General features: G+C 42.2%; 1 protein-coding gene across 11 annotated transcripts in view; it reads left to right on the top strand.

The window, feature by feature from the left end:
• LOC129486279 (protocadherin alpha-C2) overlaps positions 1-14,338 on the top strand; it is a 223,610-nt gene that overhangs the window by 61,294 nt on the left and 147,978 nt on the right. Inside the window, exon 1 of one of the 11 annotated variants that reach the window (XM_055285948.2) lies at positions 3,852-6,583. The exons of the other annotated variants lie outside the window; for them this stretch is intronic. Within the exon in view, the coding sequence (XP_055141923.1) occupies positions 4,196-6,583 (2,388 nt within the window). The 5' untranslated portion in view covers positions 3,852-4,195. Of the gene's footprint in view, positions 1-3,851; positions 6,584-14,338 lie in introns of those variants that run through there. 11 annotated transcript variants of the gene reach the window in all.

Here is a 14,338-nt window from a genome sequence, read left to right as displayed (position 1 = left end):
AACACAAGGCAGAAATCTGGATATGAGATTTGCCTCTTTAATGTCACTACATGTTATATTTCCTGAATTGTAGTATGTGACTTTCAAAGTGGTGATTTTCCACACTCTACCTTTAGTGCAAGCTATTTGTTTGTTTTCTAATTTATAGTTTTAAAAATTTCGCTTATTGAGTTTTTGTTATGTGGTTTATATTTTTCTTTCTCTTTCAGCTATTTTATTTAATATTGTGTCAGATATTTTACAAGGTATGACTTAATTAAAAACTCAGTGGAGAAAGATCAGAATGGCCTTGAGAATAGAGCCACAATAATAACTATGAAAATGCCAGTAACGTTTATTTAAAACAAAATCTTTTAATTTTTAAATTTTCCCTTAAAACACACGTTTGGAATATGCTACAATATTACATGTTGTTTGTCTTTTTATTTTTCTGAGACGGAGTCTTTTTCTGTCACCCAGGCTGGAGTACAGTGGCGTGATCTCGGCTCACTGCAACCTCTGCCTCCTGGGTTCAAGCAATTCTCCTGCCTCAGCCTCCTGAGTATCTGGGATTACAGGCACATGCCACCGTGCCTGGCTAATTTTTGTATTTTTAGTAGAGATGGGGTTTCATCACATTGGCCAGGCTGGTCTCGAACTCCTGACCTTGTGATGCTCCCACCTCGGCCTCCCAAAGGGCTGGGATTAAAGCTGTGAGCCACTGTGCGAAGCCTGTTTTTTTTTTTTGTCATTTTCTTTCAAAACTTGAGTGGTCTCTGAGCTCCTGTCATTAAACCTATCTATGTCTGTCTATCAGCACAACTCACCTTGAATATAGTCTTATACTTTGAAGTATCTTTGTCTTTGCACATTTTTCAAGTTTCATGTGCCATTTAAACTTGGACCCAGGTATCTGATTATTTGACGTGAATAGAGGGATGCTACAGATGTCATTTGTCCCCTGCCCTAAGTCCTCCAGTCTCCTTAGAGCTAGTACTTACTAAGCATTTACTATGTCATCAATAATCATAAAATGTATTCTTTTTTTTTTGAGTCAGAGTCTCGCTCTGTTGCCCAGGCTGGAGTGCAGTGGTGCCATCTCGGCTCACTCCAAGCTCCCTCTCCTGGGTTCACACCATTCTCCTGCCTCAGACTCCCGAGTAGCTGGGACTACAGGCGCCCGCCACCATGCCTGGCTAATTTTTTTTGTATTTTTAGTAGAGGCGGGGTTTCACCGTGTTAGCCAGGATGGTCTCGATCTCCTGAACTCGTGATCTTCTCGCCTCAGCCTCCCAAAATGCTGGGATTACAGGCGTGAGCCACCGCGCCTGGCCTAAAATGTATTCTTTATTATTGATGGCTGTGTTGATGGGATTGGTAATTTAGTCCTTCATATTAATCTCTATTCTCTTTCAGAGTATAAGCTCTCATCATATGCAAATTCTCAGAAGGGCTGTGAACACCTTAGTAATAAATTTATCTTTTGAGGTCATTAGCAAACATGAACTCACTGGGATCCAGAGAAGGTAAAATTCAAAACAGGCTGGCAAGTTCAAAACAGAGGTGAGAGCAGAAGAGCCACTTTCCTATTTTGCCTAATAGCTCTGCTTATATGCATCTGTAGTTAACATTCCTCAATTCAAGTCAGAATCATGAAACAATAATGAAGCTCCTTCTATGCCTCTTTTCAAGTTGTAGTTACTATATAGGAAAAACTAAGTTGTCACCCAATATCTTAGACACTTTGAGAGCAAAGGGGCTGCTGTAAATAAGTATACAAGATCACAGACCTAAATTGAGCCTGCTCCAGACAAATTGGGGCCTATGGTCAACCTATCCTTAGACCTGCTAATGCATTAGCATTAGCAGCACCTAAGTCCTCATTGAATGTTCTGGTTCAAGACTCCACCTCAGAAATTCTGAAATGGGTAGTACGAGCAAATTTTCATTTTAAAGCACACCTGAGATGATTCTCATACAACCGAAATTTTAGATCCGTAGCCCTATTTGATACTTGACAGTGCAAGTTTCTGTAATTTAAAAAGATGTGGTGGCCTGACACCAGCAATCCCAACATTTTGGGAGGCCAAGGTGGGAGGGTCCCTTCCTTGAGCCCAGCAGTTTGAGACCAATGTAGTGAGACTCATCTCTGCCAAAAAAAAAAAAAATTAGCCGGGCACGGTGGCACACATCTGTAGTCCCAACTGCTCAGGAGGCTGAGCCAAGAGAATCGCTTGAGCCTGGGACATTGAGGCTGCAGTGAACTGTGATAGCACAACTGCATTTCAGCCTGGGTGACAGCAAGACTCTATCTCAAAAAAAAAAAAAAAAAAAAAAAGAAAGAGTAGTTTAACTACTCCCTACTTTTTATTCAATATTGGATGTCTACACTGGGATATTTGTTATTACTTGGTATAAAATGTACATTAGTAGAAATTGAGTTTAGTTTTTATTATGTTGTGTGTGGAGATGATTGATCAATGGCAAACTTATTTTACACTCCAGATAGCTAAAACAAACGTTGACATTTTGATACGTAACTCATTACATTTTAATTCAGGGTTTATAAAAAAGTAATCTCTAAAATCAGAATTTGAATGAATTTTGATGCAAGAGGCATTCCAGAGGAGTAGAGAAGTATAGAAACAATTTAGTAGGACATATAAACTGATGGATTAAATGACACTCGTTTCTGTCAGTTTTCTTATTCATAAATATTGTTGCTCTGTCATTCAGATTTTAATTAAAAAGTTTAAAGTTATTGATACATTTAAAAATATTCTTTAGAAAAGTCAAAACATCATTAAATAAAATAAATTAACCCTTGCTAAAAGGTTAATTTATTAAAGACCAATATTTCTGTTATTAAGTTTTCCTTTCTTGGAAAGATAGAAAACCCAAGTTTTTTTCAGCAGCACAAATATATTACATTTTCATTCCTGAATATTTGATTTCAAGAACTTTGAGAGAGAAAAAATATTTTTACTGAAAGTAGTGATGAAAAACTTCATTGACATTGATAGAATTACTAGATACATTTCAGAACTGTGTCTTTTGGGCATTTGAAAGGCGTAAACAGGGTTGAAAGCATTTGTCTCTGAAAGCAGAAATAATAAATTTGTTAATTATTTTATTCAGAATTATAATTAAGATTCTTTTTGCCTATGTAAGATATTATAAAACGAAACTTCTTGTATAAAGGATTTTTCTATAACGGTACTTTTCTGTTTTCTTAAATACAGAAACCACCACTCTCAGCCTGTGCGGTAGCAATAATTAAGGCATTCTATAGGTAATAATTTTGCCTGATGAGCCAAATTTGGTATTGAGGCTCATGAAAACAAATGTGGCCAAATTGAGGCCTGAGAATAGTTTCCATTTATGAAGCACTCACTCTCCTTAAGGTACTATTGCAAGCACTTACTATATTATAATTCACACAACCACCATATTACCATTAGGCCAAAGTTATAAAATTGGAACATGAGGGAGGGAGAGGTTAAATGATTTTCCCAAGTCATGTGCCTAGTGAGTAGGATAATAGAAATCTAAATGGAGAAATATCTGATGTTGAAGCTAATGATCTCTAAATTCTAGTGATGCCTAGATCTTCGGAGTTATAAACACCTCACAGATAGTTGATGCTTGACATTAGTGTCCAAATAAACTTTATTAAATCTCAAAATAATGAGAAAGAGAAGTAAGTTAAGTGTCAGAACTTAAATGGAACTAAACTTGTCATTTAATAAAATATTAGTGTACTCAGTAGTACGCAAATATTAAGGGCATTTTGAAATTCAGCTGTTGATAATCATGTGGTTAGCGAAGAAATCACTACTCTGAGAGTATACATTTAAGAAAACATTGCACGTGGGATCAACATTTATTGTTATTAACTATAAAGAGACGTAATGTGAGGCTTTGAAAGTCCACAGACATAAAAATACGTAAAAAAAGAATTAACATATAAATGAAAAAGTTGTGAACTCATGGAATTGTACTTACACCTAAAGCCACCGGATGTCGCTGTCGTCCACAAAATAGCTTTTTAGAACAAAGGCATCAGCCAGTTTCTCGAGGACTAGGAAGTAGCTTCATTCTGAGATCTCAGCCATTTCGATAAAAAATAGATATAAGAAATAGGACAGAAAATGTAAGATCGTATGTGCGTTCTAGACCGCTGATTCGTCGATTTGTAAAACAAGAGAAGGATAAGATGGTTTCCAGATGTAGCTGCCTGGGGGTCCAGTGTTTGCTGCTCTCCTTTCTTCTCCTCGCAGCCTGGGAGGTGGGGAGGGGCCAGCTCCACTACTCCGTCTACGAGGAGGCCAGACACGGCACCTTCGTGGGCCACATCGCGCAGGACCTGGGGCTGGAGCTGGCGGAGCTGGTGCCGCGCCTGTTCCGGGTGGCGTCCAAAACACACGGGGAACTTCTGGAGGTAAATCTGCAGAATGGCATTTTGTTTGTGAATTCTCGGATCGACCGCGAGGAGCTGTGCGGGCGCAGCGCGGAGTGCAGCATCCACCTGGAGGTGATCGTGGACAGGCCGCTGCAGGTTTTCCATGTGGACGTGGAAGTGAAGGACATTAACGATAACCCGCCCAGGTTCTCCGTAACAGAACAAAAGCTCTCAATACCTGAATCCAGACTGCTTGACTCTCGGTTTCCACTAGAAGGCGCATCTGATGCGGATGTTGGAGAGAACGCATTGCTTACTTACAAACTCAGTCCAAATGAGTATTTTGTTCTTGATATTATAAACAAAAAAGACAAAGACAAATTCCCAGTGCTTGTTCTGAGGAAGCTGCTGGATCGTGAAGAAAATCCTCAGCTAAAGTTGTTATTGACAGCAACTGATGGAGGCAAACCTGAATTTACCGGATCTGTTTCTCTGCTGATCCTGGTGTTAGATGCCAATGATAACGCCCCTGTCTTTGACAGACCGGTTTATGAAGTTAAGATGTATGAAAATCAAGTGAACCAAACATTAGTTATATGGCTCAACGCTTCTGATTCGGATGAAGGAATAAACAAGGAAATGATGTATTCATTTAGCTCTTTGGTCCCACCCACTATAAGAAGGAAATTTTGGATAAACGAAAGGACGGGAGAAATAAAAGTAAATGATGCTATTGACTTTGAGGACAGTAACACTTATGAAATTCATGTAGATGTTACAGATAAGGGAACCCCACCTATGGTTGGTCACTGCACGGTCCTAGTGGAACTACTGGATGAAAATGATAATTCACCTGAGGTGATTGTCACTTCTCTGTCTCTCCCGGTGAAAGAAGATGCTCAGGTGGGCACCGTCATTGCCCTGATCAGCGTTTCTGACCATGATTCAGGAGTCAACGGACAGGTCACCTGCTCTCTGACGCCTCACGTTCCGTTCAAGCTGGTGTCCACCTACAAGAATTACTACTCGCTGGTGCTGGACAGCGCTCTGGACCGCGAGAGGGTGTCGGCCTATGAGCTGGTGGTGACCGCGCGGGACGGGGGCTCGCCTCCGCTGTGGGCCACGGCCAGCGTGTCCGTGGAGGTGGCCGACGTGAACGACAACGCGCCGGCGTTCGCGCAGTCCGAGTACACGGTGTTCGTGAAGGAGAACAACCCGCCAGGCTGCCACATCTTCACGGTGTCTGCGCGGGACGCGGACGCGCAGGAGAACGCGCTGGTGTCCTACTCGCTGGTGGAGCGGCGGGTGGGCGAGCGCTCGCTGTCGAGCTACGTGTCGGTGCACGCGGAGAGCGGCAAGGTGTACGCGCTGCAGCCGTTGGACCACGAGGAGCTGGAGCTGCTGCAGTTCCAGGTGAGCGCGCGCGATGCGGGCGTGCCGCCTCTGGGCAGCAACGTGACGCTGCAGGTGTTCGTGCTGGACGAGAACGACAATGCTCCCGCGCTGCCGGCGTCTCCCGCTGGCAGCGCGGGCGGTGCAGTCAGTGAGCTGGTGCTGCGGTCGGTGGGTGCGGGCCACGTGGTGGCTAAGGTGCGCGCAGTGGACGCTGACTCTGGATACAACGCGTGGCTGTCGTATGAATTGCAGTCGGCGGCGGTTGGCGCACGCATCCCGTTCCGCGTGGGGCTGTACACGGGCGAGATCAGTACGACGCGCGCTCTGGATGAGGCTGACTCGCCACGCCAGCGCCTATTGGTGCTGGTGAAGGACCATGGCGAGCCGTCGCTGACGGCCACGGCCACTGTGCTTGTTTCGCTTGTGGAGGGCAGCCAGGCACCCAAGGCCTCGTCGCGGGCTTCAGTGGGCGTGGCGCCCGAGGTGGCCCTGGTGGATGTCAACGTGTACCTGATCATCGCCATCTGCGCGGTGTCCAGCTTGCTGGTGCTCACGCTGCTGCTGTACACTGCACTGAGGTGCTCGGAGGCGCCCATCGAGGGCGCATGTGGGCCGGTGAAGCCCACGCTGGTGTGCTCTAGCGCGGTGGGGAGCTGGTCTTACTCTCAGCAGAGGCAGCAGAGGGTGTGTTCTGGGGAGGGCCTGCCCAAGACGGACCTCATGGCCTTCAGCCCCAGCCTTCCACCGTGCCCAATGGTAGATGTGGACGGGGAAGCTCAATCTATTGGAGGGGACCACTCTAGGAAGGTGGGTTATTATATTTTCATTTTCCTTTTGTGCTTTATGAATAATATTTTCTCTTACCGCTTTTTCTCAAATATGTATCCGAATATTTCATTTTTGTCTACCTTCCATTTATGCTTGAATATTTCTAGTGATACCTTTGTAATATAATTTATTCCAGGAGTTTTCAAATTTTTTTATCCTGCCCAGTGTGTCAGCCTTTGATTGGTACTTAAATTTTTTTTAAACAGCAATTTATTCTGAATACACTAATATTTTCCAATACAAATATGTGATATAGGTTGCAGTTCTGATGATTTACTTTCATAATCACTTTTCGTTACAAATATTTGTAAGATTAATACTTCATGTTATTTCATTTCCAATCTAAATTTTGATTTGATTGTATTTGCATTAACAAAAAATTCCACTGATCTATATCTCTTCAGTGAAAATGTGTTTTCCTCCATGTGTAGAATATGTGTAGCATACCATAGCTTATACTGCCATAGTAGATCTCAATGTTCAGTGATTACAGCTTTTTCTCAATAGTGCAGTAAGTAGGTGGGCAGTTCATTGGTAAAAATTTCTTAATCTTAGCAATTAAATGTTTTGAACTTTAAAAATGTTTTCCATTTTTATATTAGTTGTAGTGGTACTTGTGTCAGTGTGTATTATTCACTTAGCAGAAGAAAATGTGTGTTTCCGTTATTTACATAATTTTATCCAGTAGCTCTTCATTATCTGCTCATTTATCAGCATTAGGCATTGCTTATGATATTCAGGTATTAGCTCTTTCACTTTAAGAGTCATGCTTATGTTTAATAATGAAGAGAATTTGAACACTTTTTAATTTTGAGACTGAAAATACTTTAGTATGAATTAATATTAAAAGTTTGTGGAGAAAATCAATGTTTTCTAGTGATCCGATATATTGTATAGTTTAATAGCTTCTCTAGTCATCTTAAACAGGGTTGGGTTAGATGATATAGACTCAGAAGTGAAAGCTAATTTAGTTGCAGAGTGACAAAACTACACTATCAATTGTGTTTCCCTGAAATTGGTTGTTACCTGATATCCATGATTTCATTTCTTAAAAAAATTTATTAATTCTAGTGTTACTGAACACCAATGCAATGAATTTGTCATCTCGCCTATGGCTCTTAACAATTACTTTTTTCATTCCCTTTCTCTTTGAGTATGGAGATTGAATTTGTTACTCAGTACGTGCTTCACAAATAGCTTCAAATAAAATTAAAATTATTGTTCAAGTTTAGCAACACCAAAAAAAAATTGTGACAAGAATTTAAGCATGGCATTCTTTCAGTGTTGATACTCTCCATGCCCTGTCTCCAGCTCTTAGAAATTATAGATGCTAAGTTAATGCAGAGTTTAGAAGTGTATTTGCTATTATATCAAATAGGTTTATGAAATATATACTCCCCCCATCTGATATTTTGAAAAAAAATCCTCCTTAGTGTCTTATATTATAAGTAATATAAAAAACTTAGTAAAAACTCGTATCAATTGTAAAGGTCTCAGGTATACAGGTGCATTAATCTCTCCATCAATACTAACTTAAGGCCAGGCATGGTGGCTCACACCTGTAATTCCAGCATTTTGGGAGGCCAAGGTGCGAGGACAGCTTGAGGCCAGGAGTTCAAGACCAACCTGGGCAATATAGGGATACCTTGTATTGTGTGTGTGTGTGTGTGTGTGTGTGTATATAATATATATATGATGGGCTCTCCTTACATATATATATATATATATATATATATATATACTTATGTATATATAAGCCAGGCATGGTAGTACATGCCTTTAGTCCCTACTGTAGTGCTACTTGGGAGGATGAAGTGGGAGGATGGCTTGAGCCCAGGAGGTTGAGGCTGCAATGACCCATGATTCTGCTACTGCACACCAGCCTGGATGACAAAGTGAGACCCTATTTCAAAAATTGAAAAAAGCAAAAGCAATAGTAACACCAGTATCCTGCAAATATGATCTTTTTTCATATTAATTCAAGTGATAATACAGTTGGTGCAGTAGTACTTTATTTAGGATGTCTACATACAAGATAAAACTCTTCATGGAATTCTGATTTGTAAGACAAACCCAGCTTTGAAGAGGTACTGATCACACACAAGAAGGTATAGGAAAGGAGTTGAAAGCTCACAAAGAGAAACATAAACATATGCAGGAATCAGGAAAGAAGAAGATAAGTGAAATAATATGAAATCAAATGCACTTAATGTTTTGAGCCACAGGATATTGTTGTTCTCCAAGAAAAGTTTTTTGTTTGTTTGTTTGTTTGTTTTGAGACGGAGTCTCGCTGTGTCGCCCAGGCTGGAGTGCAGTGAAGTGGCACGATCTCGGCTCACTGCAAGCTCCGCCTCCCAGGTTCACGCCATTCTCCTGCCTCAGCCTCCCGAGTACAGGTGCCCGCCAACACGCCCGGCTAATTTTTTTTGTATTTTTAGTAGAGACGAGGTTTCACCGTGTTAGCCAGGATGGTCTCGATCTCCTGACCTTGTGATCCACCCGCCTCAGCCTCCCAAAGTGCTGGCCGAGCGCCACCTCACCCGGCCGAAAAGTATTTTTTTTAACAGAAGAAAATCAGATTATTCCTAGATCAGAAAGAATCTCCATTGTTCCTGTACTTTAAAAACTACAGACACCCATTAAGATCACGTGGAACCTCAGGAACAAGGATCAAAAGGTCTCAGAGGAACTAAGTCTTTCTAGTCATGAAATATTGTTTTACTAACCAAAAGAGAGGCATGATGTTAGCTGCTAGACTAAGTGGCCAGAAATCCCGGAGACTACAGCACTGGCTTCTGCTCCTTGAATTTTGTGAAGCGGGAAAGGACCAGCTCCACTATACCATCCTGGAAGAGGCCAAGGACGGCACATAGCGTCTTCGCGGGCTGTATCGCGCAGGACCTGGGTCTGGAGCTTGTGGAGCTGATACCGCGCCTGTTTCAGTTGGATTCCAAAGGCCGCAGGGACCTTCTGGAGGTAAATCAGCAGAATGGCATTTTTTTGAGTTCTCTGATCGACCTCGAGGAGCTGGGTGGGAGATCTCGGAGTGCAGCATCCACCTGGAGGTGATCGCGGACAAGCTGCTACAGGTTTCCCATGTGGAGGTGAAAGTGAAGAACAATAAAGACAACCTGCCAGTGTTCTCAGCAACACAAAAGAATCTGTTTCTGAAACGAGGGCTCTTGATTCTCGTGTTTCACTAGAGGGTGTCTGGGATGCCGAGGTCGGGGCCAATGCTCTGATGACTTACATACTGTACCGCAATGATTATTTTTCCCTGGAAATACCAACCGAGAGCAGGTAAAACCACTCGAAGGTGTATTTTAAAAATTCTTTCAGATAGATAAGTCACTTCAGAGCTACTCTTGGTGCTCAAAGCAACTGATGGAGGCAAAGCTTAGCTGACAGGCACCGAAGTATTATATATCACAGCGCTGGATGTAAATGATGATGCCCAGTGTTTGACAAAGCAGTCTGTCATGTGAAATTACTGGAAAATGCAAGAGAAGGTACACTGGTTATTAGACTTAACCCCTTGGATTTTGACGAGGGTTCAAACCGTCACATTATTTCTTTGCAACTGATGTCTCCCCTAACATACAAGCCCTTTTTTCGAATAGATTCAGACAGTGGATAAATAAAAGTAAATGTAAAGATAGGTTCTGAGGAAACTAAATAATGAAAGATTCAAATACAGGCAGTTGACACAGGCAATTCCCCAATGTTTGGTCATTGCACAGACTTGATAGAAGTCTTGGACATCAACGACAGTGTTCCAGAGTTAGCAGTAAGTCACTATCATTCCCTGTACAGGAGGACGCTCCACTGGTACCGTCATAGCCCTAATCAGTGTAATTGACCCTAACTTCAGTGCCAAGGGACAGGCGACCCGCACCGTGACGCCTCACGTCTCTTCAAGCTGGTGTCTACCTTCAAAAGGCGCTGCCCAGAACCTATTCGTTGGTGCTCCACAGCGCCCTTGACCAAGAGAGCAAATCTATCCATTGTTGGTAATCACTCGGAATGGGGACTCGCTTTCATTGCTGGCCACAGCCAAAAGGTCCGTGGAAGTGGCCGAACAGTGAACCACAATGCGCTGGCGTTCCGGCAGCCCGAGTACATGGTGTTCGTGAAAGGTAACAACCGGCGGGGCTGCCACGACTTCACAGTGTCCGCGCGGGACCGGGACGCGCGGGAGAACGTGGTGATGTCCTACTCGTTGATGGAACAGTGGGTAGGCGAGTGCGCGCTGTCTAGCTATGTGTGGTTGCACGCGGAGAGCGGCAAGGTGTACGCGCTGCAGTCACTGGACTACGAGGAGCTGGAGCTGCTGCAGTTCTAGGTGGGCGCGCGCGACGCGGGCATGCCGCCTCTGAGCAGCAACGTGACGCTGCAGGTATTAGTGCTGGAAAGGCAACTTTGTCGGCGCTGCTGGTGCCTTGGGTGGGCTGGCGGAGCTGCGAGTGAGCTGGTGCGGCATTCAGTGGATGCAGGCCACTTGGTGGCGAAGGTGCGCACGGTGGACTCCAGCTATGACGTCTGGTTGTCGCAACAGCTGCATCTGTCAGCTGGCAGCACCCGTTCCACGTGGGGCTCTGCATGGGCGAGATTAGCACAACGAGTACCCTGGACCAGGCGAAAGCTACGCGCCACCGCCTGCTGGTGCTGGTGAAGGACCACCGCGAGCTGGCGCTGACTGCCAAGGTCACCGTGGTGGCGTCGCTGGCGGAGAGAAGCCAGGCGAGGAAGGTCTCTTTGCGGGCGTTGGCGGGCGTCGAGGTCCGGGAGGCAGCGCTGGCGGATGTCAACGTGTACCTGATCATCGCCATCTGCGTGGTGTCCAGCCTGTTAGTGCTAACGTTGCTGCGGTACACGACGCTGCGATGCTTGGCGCCGCTCACCGAGGGCTCGTGCATGCCGGCAAGCCCACGCTGGTGTACCTCAGCGTAGTGGGATCTGGTCTTACTCGCAGCAAAGGAGATTTTACTCTGGAGAGTGGCCGCCCAAGGTCGACCTTATGGCTTTTAGTCCTTGTGTTCCTCCATGGTTCAGATTTTGGAGATGGACTTCAAAAGGAAATTTTTGAGAATGTAAGTATTGTAATCCTGGAAAGTATTTCATTCCTATTAATGTCCCTCATAGTGACATTGATAATGTTCACCAAGTTATTGTTTAATTCGATTGCTTTATTTATTTTGCTTTTGCTTTTCTTTTGAGATGCTTTATTTAAAGTACACTGGGGCCGGGTGCGGTGGCTCACGCCTATTTGTAATCCCAGCACTTTGGGAAGCGGAGGCGGGCGGATCACTTGAGGTCAGGAGTTTGAGACCAGCCTGGCCAACATGGTGAAACTCCATCTCTACTAAAGATACAAAATAATTAGCTGGGTGTGATGGTGCGCACCTGTAATCCCAACTACTCAGGAGGCTGAGGCACGAGAATCGCTTGAACCTAGGAGGCAGAGGTTGCAGTGAGCCGAGATCAGGCCACTGCCCTACAGCCTGGGAGACAGGGTGAAACTCTGTCTTAAAAAAATAAAAAAGCACATTGGAAGTCTAGCCATCTTCATCACTTTTTACTACAGTCACCATGAATATTCTTTAGGAATATTCTTCAGTTGCTAAGTATAATGATAATACTAATAATGAATTAGACTGAGTGGCTGTTTCCTGTAAATGAGAAAGTTAAATCTTACGGGAAGGATCATGATGAATAATGATCCTTATGAGAAGGTCAAATCTTCTCAATTTTGAAGCAAGTTCTTTATTCCTATTCATTTTCTTATTCTGATTTGTGTCCTCCATTCCTTATTATTTTTATGTATTCAAAAATACCATGACAACATTTAATATCATAATTATTTGAGTTTAAAACATGTTTAAATATTTATCTTTCTATAATCTATAAATTTATCTCTCACAAACGGTGATGAGCAGGGTTGAGCCAGCTTCGTTCACAAACAATTTTGTTTCTTCATGATCAATAGCAATCTTTTTTGAGATGGTGATTGCAGTGGGTGGAATTTTAGCCTTGCCTTTAAAGGTGATCTTACTTCTTAATTTTTGTCTTCAATCTTCTTATAATTTCATTTTAGGTCATTGTCTTCACAATCTTCAACTACTTCAGATAGCCAACAATTTTGTTCTTTTTTTAAAAAAAACAAAAACAAAACAATGTCAGCTCTGCTTAATTACCTGTTGACCTAATTGCTGCTGTCCTCCAGTTTAAGTTGTTGAGCTCTTCTACTATTTTGGGAAGATTTCTTTGAGCACTGATTATACTCATTTTTCTTTCATTTTTGGTACCTGGCTGTATGAAAATATTTTAGGGTAGGAAAATTCACACTTATTTGTGCTTTAAGTGTAAGAGAGTCTTCCCATACATGATGAAGAGTGATACCATTGTCTGTGTTCATTAAGCTGTATGGTCTTCAGAATGGCATTGCTGAGCTTGGCAGGGTGTCTGAGGCCTGTGACCCCAGCACTTTGGGAAGCCGAGGCAGGAGGATTGCTTGAGGCCAGGAGTTTGAGACCAGCCTGGGCAAAATAGTGAGACCCCCATCTCTACCAAAAAATGTCATTGCTTTTAATAACTTAAGTATAAGAATCATAGGATATTAATAAACGCACTTCACTTGACAATTGTGGTATTAATTATACCTTAGAATTTAACATTGTATACTCTTGATATATTTGATGCAAAATATTTTTTGCCTTCACACCATATTAATGTGAATTGCTTTCTTTAAAGGGATCCCAGAGAACATGTATTTATAGCTGTAAGGATGTATATTAAATTATATGTAAAATTACTTTGCTCTTTTTGGCCTAATTACAAATGAGATGGCCTTTAATTCTGTGTAAAGAAATAGTATATTTACATATGGCAGGATAACCATGTTATAGGTATGGTAAAGTTAATATAAATGCTGAAAAGGAATTGGTGTCTACCTAGAAAAACAACTTCTGAGAGAATGATTTCTATGAAGATAAACATTAAGGAAATCTTCAGAAGAGGGAAAACCCTGTCCTACTTTATGGTGCTGGACTTCTCTTCATCCATAGGTATAGAACAAGAGCCAACATTGATCAGTAACTTCATGATAATAAATCACCATTGTTTGAGCAGTTTAATAATATATTTGTTAGGCATCATGAGGGGACTTAAATACATTATTTCATTTAATACTTATAACAGTTTCTAAAGTACATATGACTCTTCCAATTTGAAAGATAAAATAAGAGAATCTGAGATGTTTATCTATTTTATCCAGTGCCAGTACATAGTGGAGATATTATTCAAATGTGTATCATTCAGGCTTCAGACTCATTCTTTTATTCACTATAACGTAGAGCTTTCTTCAGTAAGTCTTTTCTCTGCTCAAACATGGTCTCGGCTAGGAAAATCAGGCACAAGTTGTGTACAGGCAAATCTTTCTGTTGTGCTTAGAAGAAGCTTCATGATTGTCTTCATCATTAATTTTGGACAATGCGTGACTGAGATGGCACTAAGTTTTTTTATGTTAAGTGATTTTTTTCTTGTAAGAGTTCATGATCATCATTGTCATTTGTTTTAATCAATGCCACACTGAGATAGGTATTTTGGTTATGTAATTGTTAAGTAATTAAGAGTTGCCTTATAAGAACTATGTATCTGTTTTTTGGAAGTGATATAAGTAAGAATCATTTAACATGTAAGAAAAGTCAGAAAACTGTGGTTTCCAATATCCTTGTG

The sequence above is a fragment of the Symphalangus syndactylus genome, chromosome 7, assembly GCF_028878055.3.
Source record: "Symphalangus syndactylus isolate Jambi chromosome 7, NHGRI_mSymSyn1-v2.1_pri, whole genome shotgun sequence".
NCBI lineage: Eukaryota > Metazoa > Chordata > Mammalia > Primates > Hylobatidae > Symphalangus > Symphalangus syndactylus.
Note: the sequence above shows the minus strand (reverse complement) of the source record. Positions and strands in the feature narration are given on the sequence as shown.